The sequence below is a fragment of the Folsomia candida genome, unplaced genomic scaffold (assembly GCF_002217175.1).
Source record: "Folsomia candida strain VU population unplaced genomic scaffold, ASM221717v1 Fcan01_Sc028, whole genome shotgun sequence".
Classification (NCBI taxonomy): domain Eukaryota; kingdom Metazoa; phylum Arthropoda; class Collembola; order Entomobryomorpha; family Isotomidae; genus Folsomia; species Folsomia candida.
In genome coordinates this window covers 1,692,004-1,716,527 of record NW_019091220.1, presented here as the reverse complement: position 1 = coordinate 1,716,527, position 24,524 = coordinate 1,692,004, and the positions used below count along the sequence as shown (strand labels likewise).

General features: G+C 38.5%; 3 protein-coding genes across 3 annotated transcripts; all 3 read right to left on the bottom strand.

The window, feature by feature from the left end:
* Positions 1-71: 71 nt before the first annotated feature.
* LOC110859799 (DNA ligase 1) lies at positions 72-3,497 on the bottom strand. The gene is made up of 4 exons (XM_022108793.2): positions 2,767-3,497; positions 2,389-2,677; positions 1,717-2,170; positions 72-1,641 (listed from the first exon to the last, which is right to left on the bottom strand). Exons 1-4 carry the CDS (start codon positions 2,927-2,929, stop codon positions 415-417), a joined length of 2,133 nt encoding a protein of 710 aa, XP_021964485.1. The 5' UTR covers positions 2,930-3,497; the 3' UTR covers positions 72-414.
* Positions 3,498-4,203: 706 nt separating this feature from the next.
* Positions 4,204-5,392, bottom strand: LOC110859947 (glycine-rich cell wall structural protein). The gene is made up of 5 exons (XM_022108989.2): positions 5,240-5,392; positions 4,919-5,159; positions 4,785-4,849; positions 4,598-4,688; positions 4,204-4,514 (listed from the first exon to the last, which is right to left on the bottom strand). The coding sequence occupies exons 1-5, from the start codon at positions 5,258-5,260 to the stop codon at positions 4,384-4,386; spliced, it is 549 nt and encodes a 182-aa protein (XP_021964681.1). The 5' UTR covers positions 5,261-5,392; the 3' UTR covers positions 4,204-4,383.
* A 282-nt stretch (positions 5,393-5,674) lies between these two features.
* On the bottom strand, positions 5,675-15,674 carry LOC110859757 (titin). Its single transcript, XM_035859814.1, has 12 exons — positions 10,978-15,674; positions 9,893-10,023; positions 9,685-9,768; positions 9,402-9,575; positions 8,488-8,593; positions 8,369-8,417; positions 7,812-7,936; positions 7,714-7,727; positions 7,443-7,631; positions 7,358-7,374; positions 6,936-7,059; positions 5,675-6,857 (listed from the first exon to the last, which is right to left on the bottom strand). The coding sequence occupies exons 1-12, from the start codon at positions 15,326-15,328 to the stop codon at positions 6,711-6,713; spliced, it is 5,511 nt and encodes a 1,836-aa protein (XP_035715707.1). The 5' UTR covers positions 15,329-15,674; the 3' UTR covers positions 5,675-6,710.
* Positions 15,675-24,524: the final 8,850 nt, after the last annotated feature.

Sequence of the window (24,524 nt, the reverse complement as noted above, 5' to 3'; positions counted from 1 at the left end):
TTATTTATATTATATCAGTGAAGTACATGCATGTATTTGTGAATCAATCAACATCTCGAATTACAAACGGCTCTTTACAGGTAAACGGATTTTCATTTATTATGATTGAACAGCCTTCTCACTAATATTTGTAGAACACAAACGTGATAATAAAATCCATAAATAAATAAATAACAAAAAGTATAAAATTATAAAAAATGAGCTTATGTAAATATTTCATACGTTAAATTTCTGCATTTTTTCCTGATAAATACATAGGTCACACTGCTAACAAAAATTGTACCAAAATATCAAATTTCGCAACCTGCTCTGATCCGACCATATTGAATATCACCCCACTCGATTTTCAAATCAATCGGCTTAGTTTAACACGACTCATCAAATTATTATGGCTTTCGTTAAAACATACTATTCTTAACCAAATCTATTATAACGAAAATTATTATTTTGAGGAAATTGTGGTCTAGGGCGAAAATTCTGTCTGTAAGTCATTGGGATTTTGTATGGCGTTGGAGGTCTTGGCCTTGGTCTTAAGGGTTTCCCATTGTGGTAATATTCCTCTGGTCGTGGTGCCGGAAATGCTCCATAACTCGGCGTTGTGGCAAAGTTATGGGGTCGTCTGTATGCAGGATTTAAGCGTTGGGGGTGCGGTCTAGTATTTTCTCTCTTGATAAATGGCGGACTTCTTTTACTTGGAAGGTCGTCTTCCTCTTCCTCCTCATTCTCATCCTCCTCGTCCGAATCAAGTACGACAACTTTTTTGCTAGGTTTTTTAGAAATGGTGTACTTATCCGATGAAACTACGTCTTGTTGTTGGATGGGTGTAGCTGGTCCAGGATGGGGCAAATAATCGTCCAAATCATCCTGATCGAACAAATGAATAGCTCCGGTTCCCAGTTGATTGGATATTTTTGAAAATTCATTGTCAATACTTGGCTGAGCTACCCCATAAACTTTTATGATTCCCTTGGGCAAATCTGATTTTGGTGCGGGTGTTGGTGCGGTTTTAGTTATTATTTTTGTGTTCTTTGTGGGTTTAACTCTTGTCCTGTATCGACTTATTTTCTCGTGCCGTTCATATTCTTCGTCATCGTCATCATTTTCTATTTCATTGTCATCGTTTTGTTCATCATCTTCGTCCCCTTCTTCCTCCTCCTCGTCATCTCTCTCTTCATCACTCTCCTCATCGTCCTCCTTCGATTTTTCGCTTTTCTTAGTTTTCTTCTTCTCAGTCAGTGACACAGAGTTGTAATTGAATTTGGATGGGAATGCATTTTCATAAATTGGATGTTGGATATCCTCCAATGGATATCGCTCTCCAACGGAAGGATTTTTCAGATCAGTGTTAATATAAGTGTTAGCAACGATGGGACTATTGTCTAAAAAGTATGGGTGAGGAACACCGCCACGATCGTTAAGAACAACGAGACCTCCTTGACTCGAATTGTATGTTTGTTTTAGCAGCGCAATTTGCGACCCATTTTTCAAATTAGAGTTGAAATATCGTACAACTTCTGCCGTGAGGGGACATGTGGTCAATATTTCTGACGCGACAGATTGGAATTCTCTGCATTGTCTTGGTTGACGAAGCTTGGTTGCGATTTTTCCGGCTATTCTTAACTTCTCGGTGGGCAGTGTGGCCTGAATAATTAATTATGAATGGTTAATTATAAATATGTAAATAAACAAAATAATTTTGAACAAGGAAATCCTTACAAATTTCATTTGTCTAATTTTTCTATTGATATATTTCGATAGCTTTGGTTTTCCAAACACCAATTGATGAGGGGTTTTAATTTTCCTCGATTTTCTCGCCGATTTTGCATCATCACTGATAACTTCTTCCAGCGTGATCTTTTGAATATTGTCGGGATCATCTTCATATTCATTGACTAATTTGAGGGTAGAACTAGTCGGCGTATGCAAATCTGTGATGGTGGCACCAGTCGTGATCGATGTAACGGTAGAAGTACTGCTTGTTGTTGTAATTAATTCATCATCAGAATCGGAAACTATACTTCCGGTAATATTTACAAATTTTTCTCCAGAACGAGCACCATCATCGTCGTCGTCATTCGCATCGTCTTCTTCACTATCGCCTTCATCGTTGGCTTTGTTGTCTGTTTTTTCAGGTTTTGGTTTTGGTTTATCATCAATAGGATCGTCAGAACTGTAAAAAATTGTAAAAAAAATATTTTGTAGGTTGACATACACGAGTCTTAAGCTATAAGCTAGAAGAATCAGCTAATAGGATCATCATCAGATTGTTTAAACAGGTTTTACATGTGTACATGCTTGCATCGATATAAAATAGTTCTGTCAACACGTACAACTTTCTCTAAATTGATTTATCTGTAAAAAATGCAATAAGCAAAAAAAAAATCTCACAATATATCCAGAAATTCTTTGACCAGCAGAGCATAATCGCTGAGAACTGATGCGTTTTGCCTTTGTGGTGGTGGGATTACATGACCAGGACCGCATAAAAGTTTCGCCAAGCAGTTTTCTTGAGATTCTTTGGATAATTCTTGACGTAAAATATCCGTTCGAAAAAGTGATGATTTCAGATTTTCAGATTTTAATTTCTTTGATTCTGTAAAATGATGTTCTACAGTTTTTCTGCTTTTTTGAATGGATGATTTTGATTTCAGAGATTCCGGTTTACTCAATTCCTTGTCTGAAAAATTTCAGCATTTGCATACATAGCTTAACAGTGGGTCCATTATGCTCAAAATATGTAATTATGACACTTGGTACATAGCTCACCCTGAATAACAAGCTGTAAAAGTTGCCGCATTCCAGGCTGTTCCAGGGATGAAGGTGTAATTTTTTGTGGAAAACTTGCTGCCGACACATTGACCCAAATTAAGAGCACAAACAATATAACTCCACCATTCTTAAACAGATTGAGATTCCACAAATATCTCATTTTTACTAAGCTAAACTTTATTATAGAGTAATTAACTATTTTTTCGTGTATCTCTACAATTTCATCTTGCAATTTTGTACGTTACTTGCTCAACAATTGCACCTCAAACCACGCAAGGAACGGAATGAATCTGTGACCACTGGCTTACAGGTCAGAAAAGTAAAGTAAAAGTAAACCACAATTAAATCACTCTCGATTAAGCTTAACAGTGGTTTAACCCACGAAAAGAAAAAGTGAACTTGAGTGGTCCAATCTTTACATTAAGCACTAAATTCACAAATACAATACCAACTTACAACCAGTTTAAGCAGTTAAGACAAACATAAGTCAAGCTCCTAGCACTTGATCTGATTTCCCCTTCAGGTTGCACTTCATTAGACAGACACAAATTTTATTGGGACCAACGAATCATTTACAAAGTCTATAGTTTTTCCGTGCTTAAATAAATTGAAGAACCGGAATTTGTATGAATTAGTTTTTAAAATAGGTCCAACGTGTAATTTGTTACTTTAGAATTCTTCATGAACTTAATGCAATGAACTTATAATAAGATTTAAATTGGTAAACTTTAAGTAATGCACCCTGCGTAGAGCACAGGTTACGAATGAAGATACCGGCATTGAAAAAGGCACAAAGACAAGTTTTTACTGCAAATTGTTAGGAAAACTATAAGCTGGGTCTTATGCTTTGTTAGAGAATGTGCACATAAATAAAGTTCAATGTCGCATTATTAAGAAAACCGGATGGAAGTTTTCACACATTTTTAAAATAAATTATACTCAAAGTAAAAATAGCATTGTTCTCAATCTGAAATTAGTTGCTTTAAATAAAATCGAAAGTTCTACATCAAACGGTGTCTGATGAATTTACCTTCTTGTTTTTACTTCAACCTGGTACTAATTCAATGGCACTCTAATTACGTGTGTGAGTGCATTTCCGTCCTTTATCCGCCTCATTTCTGATTTATTCACCTGTTTGAGCGTGGGAGCAAAAGCAATTGACGATGTGCGGCGTATGCATGTATCATATCGTCTTTTCTTCCTGAGGAGTGAGATGCTGCCGACAGAATAGTAGCACTCTGGTTATAATGCAAGATTAGTTTGTGGGTCAAATGAGCGTGTGTGTAATGTAATGCGTGCAGGTTTTAGTAATTTTTATAAAGTGGCGACGAATGATTCAATTTGTTTTACAAAGTGGAACGGGATGTTAATTTTATATTTATTGCTTATGCCATGCAGTTGAGAAAATAAAAATAAAATCAAACTGAATATTTGTACATGTATCAAATTAGCTCAATCTTTGTGCAGTATTATTTACTAATAAGTAAAAGTTTGTGATGAATATACAAAATATTGATTTTTTCAGATTTAACGATTCTATACTAATTTCGAATAAGCTTTGATATTACTAAGTAAGCGCACAAAATGAAGAATTATTTATTAAGCACAATCAATTTAATATCCTCCACTGCTACCGCCATAGCTGCTGCCACCCCCACCGTAACTGCTGCCACCACCGCCATAGCTGCTCTGCTGTCCGTAACTGCTACCGCCACCATAGCTCTGTTGTTGCTGACCCCACCCACCTGCACATAAAAATTATTACAACTTGATCAGTAAACTTTTCAAAAAATGGTGTAAAAAATAATTTCCTGATATAACGACTTACTTGGCATATGGACTGGAATGGCAATTGGGATTGGGATCCCCCATCCGCCCCACCCACCACTGCTACCACCCCATCCGCCACTACTATGACCCTGTAAAATCAATTAAAATATGATTTTAATTTTTTCATGAATTTTTTTTCGAATTTCAATTTTTATAATTAAAAAAAATAATTTCTATTATCTTACCCATCCTCCTTGATGGCCCCACCCACCACCACCCTTTTTGCTACCCTTGCCGGCCTTCTTGTGACCTTTTTGAAAATTTAAAATATTTTTAATTAATTATTACTCATCATTATTTAATTACTATTATTCAATACCTTTCTTGCCCCCACCCCAACCGCCACCCCATCCGCCTCCCCAACCACCCCCCCAACCGCCCAACATGGAACCAAGTCCCTTCAATCCCTTCCCCATTCTGTCCTCCATGACGGGAACGGAGGCGTCAGTCTCACCACGAACGAGGGGAACGTCTTCTACTGGGGCTGGAACGAATTCAGGGGCAACTTCTTTGTGGGGGATATCCTCCAACGCCAAGGCTACGACGCCGAGAGACAGCAACTGTAAGACAAATATGTCAAGATTGTTATTTTTTAGCAGTAAATACGTCTTCAACTTGGTCAATTATCTTATTGCCTTACCAAGATTGCTGTCACCTTCATGATGCTAAAAATTTGTGATCAGATTGACTTTGTGTAACACGACAATGTCCGTTTACCGGCTGGACAAATAATATACTGCCGCAATCAGGCGAAGATTCCGCCTTTTATATAAGATTGACCGGTTGGTGGTCAGGTAGCTAAAAATAAGTGAGGATTTCAACACGGCTTGGCCTTCATCTTCATGGAGAATGGTCTCCAAGTCACCTTTCGGAAGGACTTGTGAGACTATTTTTACCCAGAAAAGTAAAAGGGTTCCCTTTATGGGAGGAATTCACTTGGACAACATTTGTGACAAGGACTAATCTCAAGGTTTCCTCAATTGTGGACAACATCATCTTGACTGAAATGAAATGAGTGGAAAATGCCAGTGGTAAAAACAGAATCATGAAATGACTTGTGTGTATTACGCAATAATTTTGATGTTTAAACAATTCCATTTATTTTAAATTGTTTAGATCCATTACATTTTATACATAAATATATTTACCCGTTACAAGCGTTCGCAGGCAGCGTTACATACAATAAAAATTCGACTTGGCCTAATTACAACTAAATATGTAGCAGCAATATAATAATACCGATAAAATGTCACTTTTGCTTGAAAAGTGTTCACTTTTTATATCATGACACATCATTTAACTGGTTATGCTACAGTCAGTACTTAATAATAATAAATTGCATATCTACATATTTAGCACCAACAAATTTTCATGTAATTCAATAAAATCGGGAACTTTTCTACAACGAAAGCAGTTGGAATGATGTAATTTAATTACCATAATATTTTTTTAAAGAGTTCAACAATATTTCTTTGAATTTTCGATTAGAGAAATAGTCATTTATTTATGTATCAATAAATACTTCTCTGCGAAAATAATTCGCAGATTTCCCTTTTCTGAATGTCGTTCTTACTTTACTTTGTGCCAAAGGATCAACAATATCTTGATCCTAAAAATTAACAAATAATTATCGAGATTATATTTAAATCTCCAAAATACTCATTAAGCAATGCAATTTTTAATATGCTATGAAAAAATTCAAAAACTGGCTGAAAAAATAATACTTTTTTGAAATTGCATAACAAAGTGTCACTTGGTTCTTTTGTTCACAATAAATTTACAGCTTCATCCGGGATAAGATCACTACACAACCTTTAATTACTAATTATAGCTCGATATTTAAGTAAGTGATTGTCTTTATGTACAAAAATTACTGCGCGATACGAATAAATTTAACGGCGAAGGGTGGTGAATGAAAGGTCAAAATTAATTTTTGTGTGTGGTTCATTCACAATTATGTAACATTATAAGTTTCTGAAATGTGACCCTTTCACTCAAAAAAATCAGTGGTAGTTTATGTAACAACTTGACAAATTATGTATGCATGTCATCACTTTCACGCGATAACATTTGTACAAAAATCTTAAAATTTCTAGAAATGCACTTAATCATTAATCTGTCGTGTGTGGATTCGTGTAGCTGAAACCGTCAAACTGAGATTGGTCCATGGATTGCAGAATGGCCTTGTCAACCGGGGTCAGGCGAGCAATTTCTTTGGTGAAAGTGGTATCAAAATATTGTACGTCGAGGGGGTGTTTCTGTAAAGAATGTGGATTTTTTTTTAGAAATTTACAAAAATACATACTCAAATTTTGACCAATTATATAGATAATTACCAGTTTAGGCCGGAATGGAGGCTCCAACTCTTTCTTTTCCAACTTGTCCCAATCGATCTGATTGAAAAACACTTGTTTGCTAACATCTCCATATGCACAACTTGCCATTCCCAGACGACGAGAGCTATGGAGCCGATATAAAAATAAATCATTATTAATGTCAAGCTACCCCGCTTTCACTGTTTTCCCACTTCATACAAACTCCACATTTTCATCTTTTCTCAATCACATTGTTGGAGTTTCTTATTTTATCTCTCCACATAAAAATATTATTGTTGAAAAATGACAAAATAATGACAAAACATTTTTCGTGTTCATTAAAACAATTTTTCGGTTTACGAGAAACTTGTTATTCATTGGATTTAAGAGCACTTGTTAAAATATGTGATGTTAAACTTTTATATTAATAAATAAATTCTCACCTGTCCTTCTCCAAAAGCTATGAAAAAGGATACAAAAAAGTATTTTAGTTAGTTAATTACACAGAATTTTTTTAAAGTCATATACCCGTTCTAGAATCCATTTTGATTCTTTGCTCAGAAATCTTGGGAAATGGACTTGTTCATTACAAATGGACCAAAACAATTCGTCCTCGTCTGACCCACTAAATGGAGACTGGCCAACGAGCATTTCGTACAACAAAACCCCGAAGGCCCACCAGTCAACGCACTGATTGTATCGGAGCCCCTTAATTATCTGCAAAGTAAAGAGAAAGACATAATTAATTAAGTAAACTTTTTCCTGGACGTCATATCATATTCATGTAAGTGATAACTACCTCTGGAGCCATATCTGTAAACAAAAAATGCGGATTATACACATAAATTAGCACTCAATGGATCAATTATAATCGCAAATTATGAGTAGTTAACTCACAGTCTGGAGTGCCACAAAAAGTGTCGGCCGTTCTGTCCAAATAGATCTGAAGTTTGCACATTCCAAAGTCCGCAATTCTGATGTGTCCCTCGTAATCGAGAAGGATATTGTCGAGTTTTAAATCTCTGCGAGGACAAAGACATGACTTTCTCAAATAACGATTAATCATCTCTCGCAGAGGCGTTACAGTCCACCAGACCGTGAATTTATGTACATGAACGTAAATGCATATGTACAGATACATACGTGTAAATGGGTACACTCTAAATATTCCTCTTATTTAAATAACATTGCCAATTGTCAACGACTTCATTACGGTTCATGCTCATATTAAAAAAACAACCACCCAATGTGACACGGCGAAGCTGATTGTTAAATCTAAAGTACAGAAAAAAAAGTTTAAAGAAACTGAAAAAGATGACCCTGACCAATTCCATCACGTAGTCAGTCAGTCATACACGAACCCAAGTAGACGAACTTTTACAATAATAATTGACTTGGCAAGCTACACTTTCGCATGAAAACTAGCACAATAAACAAAGAAGCTGTGTGTGTACCTGTACATGACTCCCTTCTTGTGAAGAAACTTGAGACCTGAGACGATTTCTGCGGAAAATAATAAATATGTAACATTATTTATGTAAAAATGAGACAAGTCCATTCATCATTTTTTTACCTGCAGCATAAAAGCGTGCCCTTTCCTCCGTAAATTTGCCAGATTGTTGAATGTGGAACATTAAATCGCCACCGTTCAGGTATTCCATGACGAAGAATAGGTGCGACTGGAAATCAAGCAGATAATAATTTATTTCATTCATGTTATTTTCGTTTTCATCATTTTTTGTACCACATTTTCTCCCACGGTTTTACACAATTGTCAGTAAGTCAAGGGGGCTGACGCTGATTGCGCACTACTATCGGTACATACTACGGACATGTAAGATTTATTTTAAGACGGGCAAACTCCCTGTCATCATTGACGATTGCTATTTTTAAAACGGCGTGTATGTAATGTCCACCAACATACATCTTTTTTTCCCTCTAATCTTTTTTCCTCTCTGCCGCGCTGCAGTGGAATCCAAGAGTAAATTTACTTGGACAAGTTTCAAAAGGAGTTGTGACAACAACAAGAACACAATTAACTGTGCAACGCGGGGAGGATAGGAAGCTGGCAAGGACAATAATAATCACATGCTGCTATCTCAAACAGAAACTTGGTAAGTCGAGTCAAAAGTGAAAGTTTGAAATACAGACGGTAGTACATGCAAGTCCTTCGTTTTCTTGGATTAACCAAGTGTCTGGCGCCCGGTGGAGTGGAGGATCAAGACGTTTTTATTGTCGCGTTATATAAATTGCTGTATGTAACTTTGAAATTGTGCCAGATGCAGTTGAAATTGTATCTCAATCAAGTTCAGTTGGGGAAAAGAATGTTTATTTTTTGTCGAGATTGATGAATTGATTGAAGAATGGGGATGAACGATTCAATCAATGCCGGACAAAAATAGGGTTTGGTTAGGAAAAAATGGTGTCAACGTGTCAAGGAGTGACGAGGAATTGTAGTTAATTGTAGGATAAAAAATATGTGCATACCTCTGTTTGAAATGTGCAAAATAAATGGCAAAGGTATGGATGTTTTGATCCCATGAGGAGGACTTTTCTCTCAATCATGGTACACTCAACGTCATCATCTTCTAGGACGACGTCCTTTTTAAGGCATTTTATGGCAAAGTAGGAATCACTGTCTTTCAGCTCGGCGAGAAGGACCTACGAATTATATTTAAGGAATAATGGAATAATTATGCAAAAAAAATATTTGCATGTGTCTCAAATTCCCGTCTCAAATTCCTCACTCGAAAGTTATCTAAATATGTACCTTGCCGAAACTGCCTTTCCCCAAAACCTTGAGAAATTGGAAATCTTCGACTTCATATTTTCTGTATTTTGGTCGATTTTTAGCCTGAAAAGTATAAACCAATTCATAATTCATCCCCCAAAAAACGCAAAAATCACCGGATTATAAAGATTTTTAGAAATCAATTTTTTCCTCGATTACGAAAAACATAATTTTATCAAGTTCTCACCGGACATATTTTATCCAAGCTGACCGTCTCTTCGTCAGAGTCGTCATCCACCGGGGGTGAGGGCAATCTGCGAGAACGAGACGATTTTCCAGAACCAGAAGCCGACGAGCTGCCCGTACTGCTGGTACTCCCTGTCATATTTCGTATAACCACATTATTAGATTATCATCAATATCACATTATTTTAGTCAAATAATAAAATTACGAGCTGCATTATACAAAGTGCAAAATCTGTCAAGTTGGATTATTTTTGTCACCTTTCTGAAGTGCTATCAAAGCCTCGGATAACAGTCTTTGATTCACCCCGCATAAGTTGGGCATAAACATTTCGCATTTGTGGTGACAGTTGACGTTGCATACTAATAATAGCGAAAAATTTAGCGAAATTTGAGATTAAATTTGTTTCTCTCTCTCTCTCAAACCAAGTGCAACTACTCGACTTCCACTTATCGCTCACTAAAATACTTTGTAAATAAATACATAATACGAGTCTGTTTTTGCTACTATATACTTTCTAGCGTAGTGTTGATGTAAACAGAATGTGAGGACGTGATGAAGGAATTCTGTAAAGAATTTCCATCTGCCATTTTTCATATCTGCCACACATTCGTAAGTATATACATATATTCCATTGCGTAACATGTCGAATAATAAGTATGAACCGATACCGAGAAAGTGATTGACGTCAATGATACCATTTGCGAGACTCATAATACTCATACATATGAGTATGAAATGGGGCGTATAGAATTTGAAAGCAAAATGAGCCAACGCCAAGACCAACCATAAAGCAGACTCACTTTTTTGCGAATTGGGAGCGCACGGGACGAGGAAGAAGGCGAAAGGGTTAACAAACCTCTATCTCTTCATTAATTGAACAATTATTCTAAACCAGTAATGCATAATACTATTTGGGCGACGAGGGTAAACAAAATCGACGAGATCTTGCGACACGACACCTTCGTGCAATATGCAGTCACATTCACCCAGAACGCGACCTCATGAAAATTCAATTTTTTGCCAAAGATTGAAAATAAACAAAAAGTGCAATAATAAAAGATAAGAATAAGTATAGATAAGCATGCCTGATTTTGCGGTCAGTGTAGATCCACTACTTCCACTACCACTGCTGCTACTTGAGGAAGATAAGCGCTCCCGAACCGTGGTTGGCTCTTCTTTTCCGTCTTCTCCATCAACATTTTGTTCTTTATCTTGATTTTCGCCTGCTTCAAGAGAAGCAGATTTTTTTGGAACGGGACCAACAACACTTTTCTTGTCAAAGTTGAGTGGAGATTCATTTTTATTGTTTTTGTCTTTGTCCTCAGGGGTGACACTTGTGGTGCACGACGATTCACCTTCACCAGAGATGGTCACTGGACTCTCCGGTACAGATGTGTCACCACTTTTCGGACGTTTTTTGGACTTTGGTTTCTCCAATGATTTCGACTTTTTAGTCACGACTTTCTCATCGGATTTGGACTTGGTTTGTGGAAGGCGAGATTTTCTGATGGGAGATTTTGGAACTGCGGCTTTGTCTTCTGTGGGGGCAGTTGAAATGGGTGTGGTATCAACGGGTGGCGGAGGTGTGGCTGAAGTAGTGGGGACAGTCTCATCAGATTTTGACTTTACCGGAGTTTGAATTGCGGGTTTTGACTCAACAGGTTTAATGGATTCTAAAAATTGTTTAGATGTCGATGGTTTTGGTACCTCGGGTTTGGGCTGAATAGGTTCAACTTTTTCAGGCACTGCTGTTTCTACAACGGAGGGACTAACATCTTTCATTGATGTCGTCAACTGTTCCGTGATTTCTTTCACGATGACATTATAATCGTCAACGTTTGGACTTTGCAGTGGCGAGGTTACTGGCTTCGTTTCAATCGGTGATTCAGGTACTTTTTTCAGTTCGATGCTGGTCTTGCCTTTGAGATTTACGAGGGGAAGCGTAGCAGGAGGAGGAGTGGGAGACTTTGAGGCAGGTCTGCTTTTAGATCGTGGAGAAAGATTCTCTACCGAGCTTGTAACTGATTTTGGGGACAGGCTGTCCACCGGGCTCATCGAAGTGACCGAGGTGGGCGAAAGGCTGGTCTCCTTGGATGACGAAGAATTGCTAACCTGTTCGCTTTTAGCGTACGGTTTATCAAATGTAAATTGCTTCGTCTCCTTGTTTTCAACAAGTTTATTTTGTAAAGCTTTCAATTTTGGGGAAAGCGGTGGCGTTGCATCCTTCAAGCCTGCTTTCGCTAGAGCTGCTACCGCCGCCTTTTGCGGAGCTTTATTTTTCGTTCGCCAAGGAGTTGGTTCATTTTGTTGGGGAAGTTTCGGTGCATCGGCAGGTTTTTGGGGTGCAACAACTGCTTTGTTTTTTACTCGCCAAGGCGCAATATTTACGGGAGTATCGGGTGGAGTGGTTTTTGGGGTACCGCTATCCAAGGATTTTGGCGATTTTGGCGAATCATCGGGTGTCGTAATTTGTGAAATGCTTATTGCATCACTAGAAACCTCGGAATTTGCATTCTTCTCGTCAACATGTGGTAACAACGTTGCTGGTTTGGGTTTAGTTTCAAATTTCTCTGTAATGTTTTCTTTGTCAGGGTCGATTTCGATTGACATTGGCACTGCGTTCAGTTTGATGTCTTTCATCTCCTCCTCCTTCTTCTCCTCAGACTTTGGTTGAGAATTGCACATTATTTTATCACCTTCGTTATCAGTCTGTTTGTTTCCTGGTTCAGCCTTCTTGTTCGAAATTGCGTCTTGTGCCTCATCACCACCAACAACTGTGGTAGTTTTACTGTCAGAATTATCAAACGAGGAAGACTTGGAGCAATGTTGGAGCACTTGTTGTAGTTTGTTGGTGGGTTTTGTGACCTTGTCCAAAGAGCTGGATCTGGTTTCTGTGTTGAGCAATGGCTTATTTTTAGTGAGAAGTAGTGGAACTGCTTTGGCAGGTGTCGGGATTTTCGTGGTATCCGCGTCGGTGAGATTTTCAGTTGTAATTGCATCTTGGAGAAAAAGTGGAGTTGTGGTGGGCGCGGCGGCTGTGATCGGTTTCGGTTTTATCGGGACTTGTTTCAATTCCGTCTTTTCAGCCAAAATTCCTTGCGCTGCATCTGTATTTAGCAGGGTTGTTGCATTTTGCAAAATATTGTTATGCGTCTTACTAATTCCGTTAAGTGGTGGACTCGTTGTTTTTGATTTGGGCACCTCTGTGTTTTTTATCTCGTTGGATTTTGATGTCGCCAATTCTGATAATGTTGGGACTCCGGTCGTATTTGGTGGTTTCTTAACGGCTTGAGGTGCTTTCACCACGGGTTGAGTTTTTGCAGCAGCTTTCTCCTCTGACACTTTCTCCTTTAGTGTTGGTGGCGGTATGACAGTCTTCTTTTCAGGTGCGGGGGGTGGAACTTCAACTTTCTTTTCTGGAGCAGGAATCACCTTCGCTGGTGCTTTTTCTGCTTTGTCCACGGGTGTTGCTACAGCTTTGTCCCCAATCGGTGGAGGAAGGACGACTGCTTTCTCCACCGGTGTTGGTGATACAGCTTTCTTTACTGGTGGTGGTGGTACAACTTTGTCTACCGGTGCTGGTGGTGGTACAGCTTTCTTTACTGGTGCTAGTGGTACAACTTTGTCTACTTTTGCTGGTGGTACAACTTTGTCTACCGGTGCTGGTGGTGGTACAGCTTTCTCCACAATTGGCGGAGGAGGGACGATCACTTTCTTTACTGGCGGTACTGGTATTACCACGTCGACATGCACATCAACCACTGCTTTTGGCTTAACTTTCTCCACAGGACTTTTACCCTTTCGTGGTGGTGGTTGTGGTGGTGGGGGATTTTCAACCAATTCTGATTTTAAGTCTAAAATTGGGGGTGCAGTAACAACCGGAGTTTTCCTCTTCTTCACAACTTTCTTTGGCTTGGTTTCATCACTGGCTTGAGCAACTTCCGGTTTCTGAGTTTCACTCCCATCCCCACTTTTCAAACTGTTGACCACTTCTAAAATATCGACCATATCCAAGGAAGACTTTCTCGGCTGTATGTACTTGACATTCTGATGGCTCAACTTCCTCACAGTTGTTCTATGGGCGAGGATATTCTTCTCAAAGTCATCCTCCGGTTCTGGCTGTGTGATTGCTTCCAAATCCACAATTTCCGGTTGGACCAAAGACGCACCTTCCGCTGGGAAAAAGAATTTCTGCGTCGCCTTCCTCTTAAGCATGGGACTCTTTTTGTCCTCATCACTTGGCGTGGTTGGATTCGATTTATGAGCACCATCCGACGACGGATCAAGTTTTGTCATTAATTTTAACGCATTCTTGGAAGAACTCTTTTTCAATTTTAGCGTCCCTTTCCTCTCAATCGTATCCTCCGCGGCGGAATCCTCATCCGTGGACATCGAATTCCTCAACGCTTTCGAGTACCTTCGATCAATCCGCCTCTCAAGTTGAGCTAATCGTTCCCTCAACCGCTCAGTCTCGTCCTCAAGCTCATCCGTAATTTCCGATCCGGTCGCGATAAGCGCTAATCTTTCGCCAAGTTGTTTCTGCAACAAGTCCTTTTCGCTCCGAATATCGCTTAACGTTGGTCTTCTGTATCCAGAATACTTTTTCTTCTTACTCTGAATCATAAACTTTTCCCTAAACTTATCCCCAGCCGCTTTCTTGGCGGCAGGGGCCGGTTTTTGGAACAGGTCAGCGGGGAACTCATCTCGCAATTCGTCCTTCAACTTTTGAACCAAGTTGTCCCTATCTTTTTCCTTCTTACGTTCTTCGGCACGTTCATTTCTCTCGTCGGTGGACAAATAAGGGTTCTCTTTTTGATTCTTGGTTCGAATTCGGATCACGGTACGACCCCGCTTAATAGTACCGAAGGTTTTATCGCGGGTAATTTCGCCCGGCGTTGCAGAGGATTCGGACGTACTGGAAGAAGAAGGAGGAGGTTGCGTCGCCGGTTTTCGTGGCGACGTGACATCGATATTCTCCGTGTCGAAGAGGGCAGGTTTCTTCGTGTAAGAAGAAGGGGTATAATTTGACGGGGTTGAGTACAGGGAGGAGGGGACATAGCCTCGTGGAAGGCGTCGTTGTGCAGAAGACGCCGACGAAGGTAGAGTGGAATGCTCAGAAATTGTGGCCAAACCGCCAAGTTTTGAGACAGAAGAATAGCCCCCATAGCTCGACCCACCGTACGCGGATCCACCACCCCCACTCGTGAAGGCGCTCCCATAACTCCCAAGACCATAACCGGAACCACTGCTGTAGGAGGAACCGCCGAAGAGAGGGGATCTTCCAGTGGGAAAAGGACTACTCCCAGATCCGTAAGGATCATACCGTCCCAGAAAGTTGCCCCCACCTCCAAACGGTGACGACGAGTAACCACTATTACTACCACCACTGGTAGAGTTAGTACCACTGTACTTAGAATTTTTAGTAGGATACGGCATTTTTCTACTTGGATAAGTAATGTCACCTCATTTTATTTTGTGTCAGAAAAGAAAAACGTAAACTATTTTAAAAATCTGAATCCGAAATTTTAAAGTACTAACAAAATTCTTTCTACTCACTTTGACTTAAGTAATAGAAAAAACCCGGAATCCATTTCTACGGGTTTTACCATCACTATACGTTATCCGCTTCCTATTTCAATACTGACTCAGTGGATGCGAATAAGCTACAACTTTTGGCTTTTTGGATTTGGCATGAGATCCGTTTCGACAACGGTGGTGTCTGCGGCGACGACGACGACGATACTACACCAACCAGGAAACGTATATCCGTATGTATCTCCACATATCCACGGTTGGTTAACATGGCAAATGTAAACACTGCCACTGCTCAACCAGATCTTTACTTGTGGAGTTAAATAAAGTTAAAAGTTAAATGCACCAAAAGCCAAACCAAGGACTTTTCAAACTTTTCCTTCCCTTTTTTTCGGTTTGGCTTCACGTCCGAATTTCAAAGATTTCTTTTTCTCTCCCATTTCAAGCGGAAATAGTGAAATAAACACATTACTCATTTAATTGCAGTAGTTAAATTGTAGCGAAATAAGCATGATTGGGCCATTAAATATAATTATTTTCCCGAATTTTTATTTAGACTAAAAAAAATTAGCTGTACAGAAAATAGCTCCTTCTCGCTCCTCCTTCCATCCTATTTTTAAATTTTCTCTTCACAATTCAATTTCACTTGCTAAACACACAAATACATGTCATTGTATTGCAGAAAAGACATTAAGCAACGCTCTACCAGAATTATTGGCAAGCTTCACTTTTCCCCTCAAAACATTTAAACGTCACTAATTAACCCACGTTTAGTATTTCTGGTTTTAACAAGAGATCTCGAGCATTTAAAAGAGAAGGACTTTTCCGAATATGATAATTAGTGGTTATTTTTCAACAAGTGAGTCACCCAAATTTAAATAAGTACATTGGTGGGAGCTGATCCTCATCATCATCTCAAGGTAAAGTTTATCACGGCGGAGAACAATACAAAAAAATATGTATGCGAACAATGGGAAGAAATTCGATAACTTTGTGCATGACTAAAAAATAATGTGACCGCTGCGAGAAGTTCAAAGGAAACCTGTGACTGTACGATGACTCACAAGAAAACATCCCATTATTTTATCCCCCGTAGAAATAAATTGCACATAGCTTTTTGGCAATTGTGCACATGAAAATCGCTCCTGCATTTATTCAATGTCAGGCTCAACAGAGGGATATATTTTGTGTCGTCCCCACATGAGAGAGGCAGCTCCAAGCTGTCTCTCTCACTTTAATTCGCACTTTAATAACCAAGAAGACGGTTTAATGTTGAACTACCAATGTAATAATTTTAAGGAAACGACACGTGTTTATGTACTTGACGTGACAGAGGCGATAAAATAAAAGGGCAAAGGTGAATAATATTCGATGATAAATGCGAAACGATAAGACTTGGCTGGGATCCTTTCTTAGTATTTATGTGGGTGTCTCTTGCCATCTAAATGTCCCCGGACGGGAAATAAAATACGCTAATTATCATGTATCCAACCTGAAGTGTGGCTTATCAGAATGATCATAAGAGAGACCGATATAAGTATTTGAGCCCCAAAAGAATTGTGTAACGACGCGGCTGCTTTCTCTAGCCGTAATAAAGCGGTCATGCCTTATTAACCCGGCCCAGACTTCGACCTCTACACACATTCGACGTCCGCATGCCAATAATTTTCATATCTACTTTGATACTTTGAATCGATTAAAAGATAACTAAAATTATATGTGGGGCACGTAACTAATTAAAAGTGGTGTAATTAAATTAAACTGTGCAACACGTGTAAGTCAATTAAATTAATATAGCGTGGGTACGATGAGGAAACCTTGAGACGCCACAGCCACATGCATACAAGAAAACTTTGTCACGGTCAGCATTTGCATCACAAACGTCCTGTCATGTTAACATGTGTAGTGAAAGATTATGGGATAAACGGGGAGGAAATTTCAGCTTAAATACAATAAATAGCTGCTCAGACATTTTGGCTTTTTTCTTCAAGAACGTAAACAAATCGCCGATTTGTAAATGTGTTTAATTTGCAGTTGATGAAATTTTCCAGCTGCAGGGGAACCTTCGTCTCATTAAAGTTTCAAGTTAAAAAACATTCTGGTCTTCACCTTGTGATGATGATCATCATCATCGTGGTACAATGGGTTGTTGAAAGTTTAACTTTAAATATGTATATTTATCGTGTCGGAAAAGGGTGAAACACGGCTAAAAATAAACCTTAGTCAAGTGTCTTTACTCTAATTTTAGTTTTCTTTAACATAACTGATGAACTAAACGAACCACGTGCTCTACTTGTTTTTTTGCATATAGTGCGAATTTATATGTATGTATGTATATTCGAATTTTTGCAATGTTATGACTTTCAGCTTGTCAAAGTAAAAAGTCGGATTCATTTCGTGTCACAATTTATGACGTTAAATGTACAAATCTATCTACATGGTCAATATTATTGCGTTGCGTTGCATTAAATGGGGCTCATCGTAAGTAGAGTAAATTAAGATGCAAGTAAATTGAAATTGAAGATGCAGTCCTTGTGAGTGCCAAATTTTCAAGTGTGACATATTTAATCAAGTTGTCATACTTGGTTAAAGGATTGGACAAAGTTGGGACAGGAGGAACACATTGCTGCTGATTTCAGTTAAAGGAAACTTTGGTAAAATTCTGTTGCAAAATAACTCAACCACAGAATTACATACAGAAGCCAAGTTATGTAACAGCTAAACCAGTTGAAATAGTTGACAGTTGATCGTTTATTGAGACCAATTAGTGGAATAACTCTTATTCTCATTTGTGTATGTCTACAGGGTGCTGAACTGGAAACAGACGAGGAAACCTTGGCCGTAATTCGTTTCACCTAGTTTGCAGTTAACACATACAGTTGGTGGTACAATTGGTAACAATTTGGATTGGTTCACAGCTCATGGAATTTGGTGTTATGCAGCAGAGAGATATCGTACATTTGTAAACTACATCTGGAAACCATGCAGGAAATGTTGAGGTTTTGAAACTATTTTGAAAACAAAGTATTCCAGTGATACTGAGAAGCAAGAACTTGATCCGCAGTAATCATGGAATGTTGTTGTCTTTAAAACCATAATGAATCGTATGATTTCATGTATGCCAATTACCAGTTGAAAATCTGAGGTATTTGTCGGTGAAATAAAATACCAAGGAATTTGAAATATGCGTTCAATTTTACAGGATTTGTGTAACTATTTAACGCCAATACTGTTTTGTTTTTGGCGTTAGCATTTGTTAAAAGTTTGTTTAAGATAGTGAGGTCTTCTAGTGCAAGTGTTGCCCTTGGTTGAGAGGAGAGAAATCGAAATAATTATATAAATTGCATAGATTTCTTACCTTCGCATTTCAAACCTTGTTTAAACAAACCGTACAAAAGGGAGCCACAGTGGTCACAGAAGGTGCAACTCCTAAAAAGTATACAGACAAAAAATTATTATATACATTTTTGATAAAATTCACAATTATCTATCTCATCTGTTACCTAAAATTATTCACTTTGAAGCGATGAGGAACGTCTATTTTGAACCTTTCTCTGAGATACTGAAATTATGATTAGTTCAGTGAAAGTCATCATTAACTAAATAGCATCCTTCATTATGCATATATTTATTTCCTCACAATTGTGCTCTGCGATTCCTTCCCAGAGCCTGGACATTTCCCCAACAATTTCACGTGGCATTTCTTATGCACAGAAGTTTGACACACTGCAATTAAGGAGCAAAACCAACTTCAGTTAACAAAATCTGAGCGCATCCCAATTTCAAAACTGGCAACGCTCCGTAGCGAAAAAAGTTTGAAAGTAGAATAAACACGACTTTGGTACCGTGGCGTTTTCTCACAAATCTTGGCACCTCATCCACACCAATAAGCACCAGCAATATAACCTTTTTACCTCCACACTTTATTACCCGTACACACACACACACAAATATTTTGGCATGCTTGCATTCCTTCGGCTAAAGTGAAACCGTTTTCCGACCCGGTGTCACACAAGCGATCGACAACGGATGCTTTTAAAACTTTTCGTCTTTCAAACATCCGCTAGATCTCCATTATATCGCTTTCAGAAAGAACACAAAGAGCTTACGCTGACATTGGTACCCCTGCTTTCCAAAGCCCCAGAGGAAGTCGTGACAGAACGCGCAGAAGGTGGGCTGTCGAAAGAATTTTGCCACAAAGCGGTGTCCCTTGACTTCATGAACTTTTTGATGTTTTATCGCCCCACGACGTCCCGTGATGTTGTACGCGTCGCCAGATTCCTTGCTGCTTTCTTCTTCAATGCTCCCTGCAAAAAAATTTATGAATGGTGTAAAACTCTAATAGATAAGCATATATTTCTTCGGGTCTGTCTGTCTTGTGACAATTCGTATATGCAATTGTCACCCCGCATGACACGACATGACACCCATACATACCACATTACACAATACTTGACACCGCTAAAAATGTCTGAGTCATCATCATGATCATCATAGCCTTAACAAATAACTAAATATTAGCTTCCTGCTTGCTCTTCTGTCTCCCATTTTGACACTCTCTCGCCGAACCAAGAAAAAAAACGCAAAAAACTACAAACCCACCACACCACACTTAAACCCACGGCGGCCGCGTGTATATATAGTTCCAATAATAAAACATGAGTAATTGTTATAGATTTTGGGAGAGAGAAAGGAAAGCTATAAATAAATGGGAACGTGTTTGTGGTTTGTGTGAGAGGTTATTAATTGGAGCCGTGTGTCTTTCATCACCGACATCACCGACAAGTCTCTCTGTCTTCAAAGTTCGTAGTCGAAATCCATTTTAAGAACGAACCGTCCAAGTAACGATAACTAACTATCCATCTTTCACTCTCGTTAAATTCCGATATTATTAAGCACGCTGTGAAGATCAGGGGCGTGCAAAATCCGAGATAAGAGTTAAAGCAGTGAAGGGAGAGTTATTTTTTTTCCTACGGGAGGAATTTTTAACAGATTATGATTTAAGTTACTTATTTAGTTTACCCATATATTACTCTGGAACGGATAAGCCTGGCTTATCGCATGGTAAAGATCTGGAAGGGATTTGAGACGCAAAAAAGAATGTATGTAGTATGCACAAATTTCCTTAATGATGTCCCCGGAATGTGGGGTGGGTATACAAGTCAAACCGAGTTTTGACGGAAAATGGGGCGAGATTCGACTCAAAATGTTTTATAATGCTTAGTTGTTACATAGTTGGTTAGTTAGTGAGAATGGGTGGTGTTAAGGTAATCAATAAATTTACATTTGCCAACGTGTGTATTATTACTTGTTGGCTCTGGGAAGAATTTGGGAGCCGGTGGAATAAGGAAAAAGTCAATTTATCAGAGTGCCAAATGGTCGGTCTCCTCCTCCTCCTATTCATCTATTTGATATACCGAGGAGAGGAAACCACCCAGTCAGCGACAGAAAGTAATTGAATCCGCCGAATGATGAGAACCAGGCGAGGAGTCGTTTATGCATCAACGAGGCGACTTTTCATCAAGAAAAAGGTGTCGTGCGAGGAGATAATATAGTAACGCGTCATATTTCTCGTATGCTCGTCATTATTATCGTCACACCAAGGGAATCGAATGTTAAGTAATGCAAATGCTCTATGTTAAATATGTAGTGCAATTTATAATGTGAAATTCACTTATTAAATCTCAATCACTCATATCATATCTACCTGTTTATACCCATTATGAATAACACCACCCGTCAAATATTATCATAACGGCGTCAAAATGCTACTAAATAACAGGTAAAGGTAAATAAAGCAGATAATTTATGTATTATTATGAAGTATTATTTGTAACGTTCTCAGATGTAATACAATTTTATATCAAATGTAATCATAGATTTCCATAAATCTATTCGCTAATATTTTATTTTAATGCACCTGCTCTCATTTTATTAAACTGTTGCCCTTATTATTAAACTTTAGATGGATTCAAGTCTTTTTAACGTGATTTATTCCTACTTTTTCCAAAACTTTTGCACCTTCTGGGATTCTGGTATTATTGAACCTTGAGGAAATATCGCATATTATGATGTTCCCATCAGAATCCCACTACCACCACACCGAACTTTCCTGCATATATCGATACATTCCTATTTACATGGGTGGAGTAATTGGTTGTTAGGTTTTGCGATTAGCCTTGAAATATTCCATAAATCTGTAAACTCTGTCATAAAAAAAATTCTTGGCCTACAGCCAGCTATGACTTTTCATCCATCAAAATCACCGACGACGGACCGCCGTCGTCTTTCCGTCTTCTACTTTTCTAAATACTTGTTCATGTAAAAAGCAAAAGACCGATATTTTCTTAAAATGTTTCCCCATATCGTCATGTGCACACTTGACTTGAAAATCTAAGAACTGGATACAACAAGAACCAAAAGTAGGATATTATGATAGAGAAGAATTCCAAAAAATTGGAGCCAGTCTATCTATCTAAAACGATGAGGAAGCAGAAGAAGCCTTCATTTCTGCTCCACCATAAATAAACAAATATTGCAAGAACCCGACTCATATTTTACGAGATTTTTCCACAACTTCCACAAACTTTGGAGATGAAATCATGACGCGAATTCTCTCAAACGACCGCAAAAAAGCGAAATATTACTCACTCAGCTCTCTGAGCTCTGGATATTATTATTTATTATTATGCAACCTCGTAGTTAGATATTTTATGAACGTTTCATAAATGGGAGGAAAATTGCAAGATAAATATTTTCACCGTTACTTCTTTTTTATAAACTCTTGGAAAGAGATTTTTCTACATTTTTATGACTAAATTAAGGGCGTAAAATGTCAGTGTAAATAAATAGTGGGCGTTTGAGTATCATTTTGATGCATAATGTGCGTTAAAATGCATGCATTTACTTTATGTCTAAACGACGATTTTACGTTACCTTCGCCTTCAGACAGGAGACGCATTCCGAGCGAGGTTGAAGCGGAATTTGTCCGTGTGGTGCATGTCGATGCGGAAGATGAAGAAGAACTGTTGACGCCACGGGTGGGACGACCCTGTAAAAATTTGAAAATAATTTTTAGACAAATTTTCACCCATAATTTTATCATATTTTAAAAAATTCCTACGTGAGCTTGTTGCACGAATAAATGCACGTTTAATAATTTATTGTTACTGATAGGACTACTACTGTAATTAATTATTTTGTGGGGGGATTTTGGCGTTGGGGGTGCCCGATGATGGGGATGACCACGGTGGTGGTGGTTATTTTGTGGCGTAGTCCACATCTTGGCGTCCAACTTGTACGGCTCGATGCAGTCGTGTAAGTAATGGTCCATCTTGACATTTAACGCAAGTTCAAGAAAATGTACACAAACTATTTCCGTTCAATTAGTATGTAACACTTCCATAAATGGCGGAACGTTGTTTCGTCTCATAATTTCATTACGAGTACGAATGAAGACACAACTAGTACAAACAAGGGTCAGAGTTTATATGCTATAAAGTAAACAAATAAAGTAAAAGTGGGAGAAATATAAGTAGAGAGTGGTCACGTTATCACGTTTCCAATTTGGGTGGGTGGTTTTACAGGGAAGTGTTGAAAATGTCAGCTTCGTACGAATTTGTCGATAAAGAAAAGGACACTTTTTTTTCATAGATCGTCTACAAAGGATCAGCTCGTATCTATCAGTGTGAGATATGTCATGAGACGTGTAGGATCGGACTATTGACTCGGTCAAGATTTGCAACGTTGGGTTACTACTTAGGAGGGGAGCTTGCGAGGTTGATAATAACAGATATTGGTGCCCTTTGGATATGTGGTAGGGACCCATGAGTGTACTAAAACCCTGAAGTAGTTTGACTCCATGGCCACATTTGCGCCCGCCACACCCACTCAAAAATGTCCAAAAAACGCTTTCACCCCAGTTTTCACTCACTCAAATCCACGCCAAAAATCCAATTTTACTCGGATTTTGAAATTTCTTTCACCATTATACTCCCAGATAGTTGCTTTCTTCAATCCAATATCAAACTCAATTTTTTCGAAATTTTTAGTATTTTTAAAATTTAAAATTCTGAATGAGCATTGTTGTAGTCATCAACAAAACAAATTATGTTTGCGAAATAATCATCAATAAAATTGAGTTTGATATTGGATTGAAGAAAGCAACTATCTGGGAGTATAATGGTGAAAGAAATTTCAAAATCCGAGTAAAATTGGATTTTTGACGTAGATTTGAGTGAGTGAAAACTCGAGTGAAAGCGTTTTTTGGGCATTTTTGAGTGGGTGTGGCGGGCGCAAATGTGGCCATGGAGTCAAACTACTTCAGGGTTTTAGTACACTCATGGGTCCCTACCACATATCCAAAGGGCACCAAGATCTGTTATTATCAACCTCGCAAGCTCCCCTCCTTAAAGTTTGAGTTAGGGAACAGTCTGGGCATCCTAGTGAGCGAGTTGACTTTTTCTCCTCGCCACTTACCAGTAATGTAAATGATTTTTGTCACTAAGACTTCTAATTTGCAGCTAATACAAAATGGATTGATTTCGTTTTGGTGGCAATAAATTCCCAAGTTTGTGCTTTACAATTGCCATGTTGCATAAATTCCATAATAAATCTCGGTGAAAAGTATTGGACTGAAACATGATATGAGTCCATGTTTCAGTTCAATACTTTTCACCGAGATTTATTATGGAATTTATGCAACATGGCAATTGTAAAGCACAAACTTGGGAATTTATTGCCACCAAAACGAAATCAATCCATTTTGTATTAGCTGCAAATTAAAAGTTTTAGTCGAAATTTTTCTCCTTTTCTGGTTCGCGATGCCCCGTTTGGAGAGTGGGAACGGTCACTCTCAAAACCCAAAGCAACTTTTTACATGCAACTGCCTGCATTGTTTAAATGAAAATCAGCTGCTCTCTTCGCCCCGCCCCCCCTCATTAGCAAAAAATCTCTCGGCACACAAGGAGACGCAACCGTCGTCTCTGTCTTTTAGTTATGAGATTTTTTCAACGTATATGCATTCTTAAATTGCAGCACACAATCGCATTCATCTCATGAGTCATGAAGTCATCACGTCAATGATTCTAATTAGGATTGC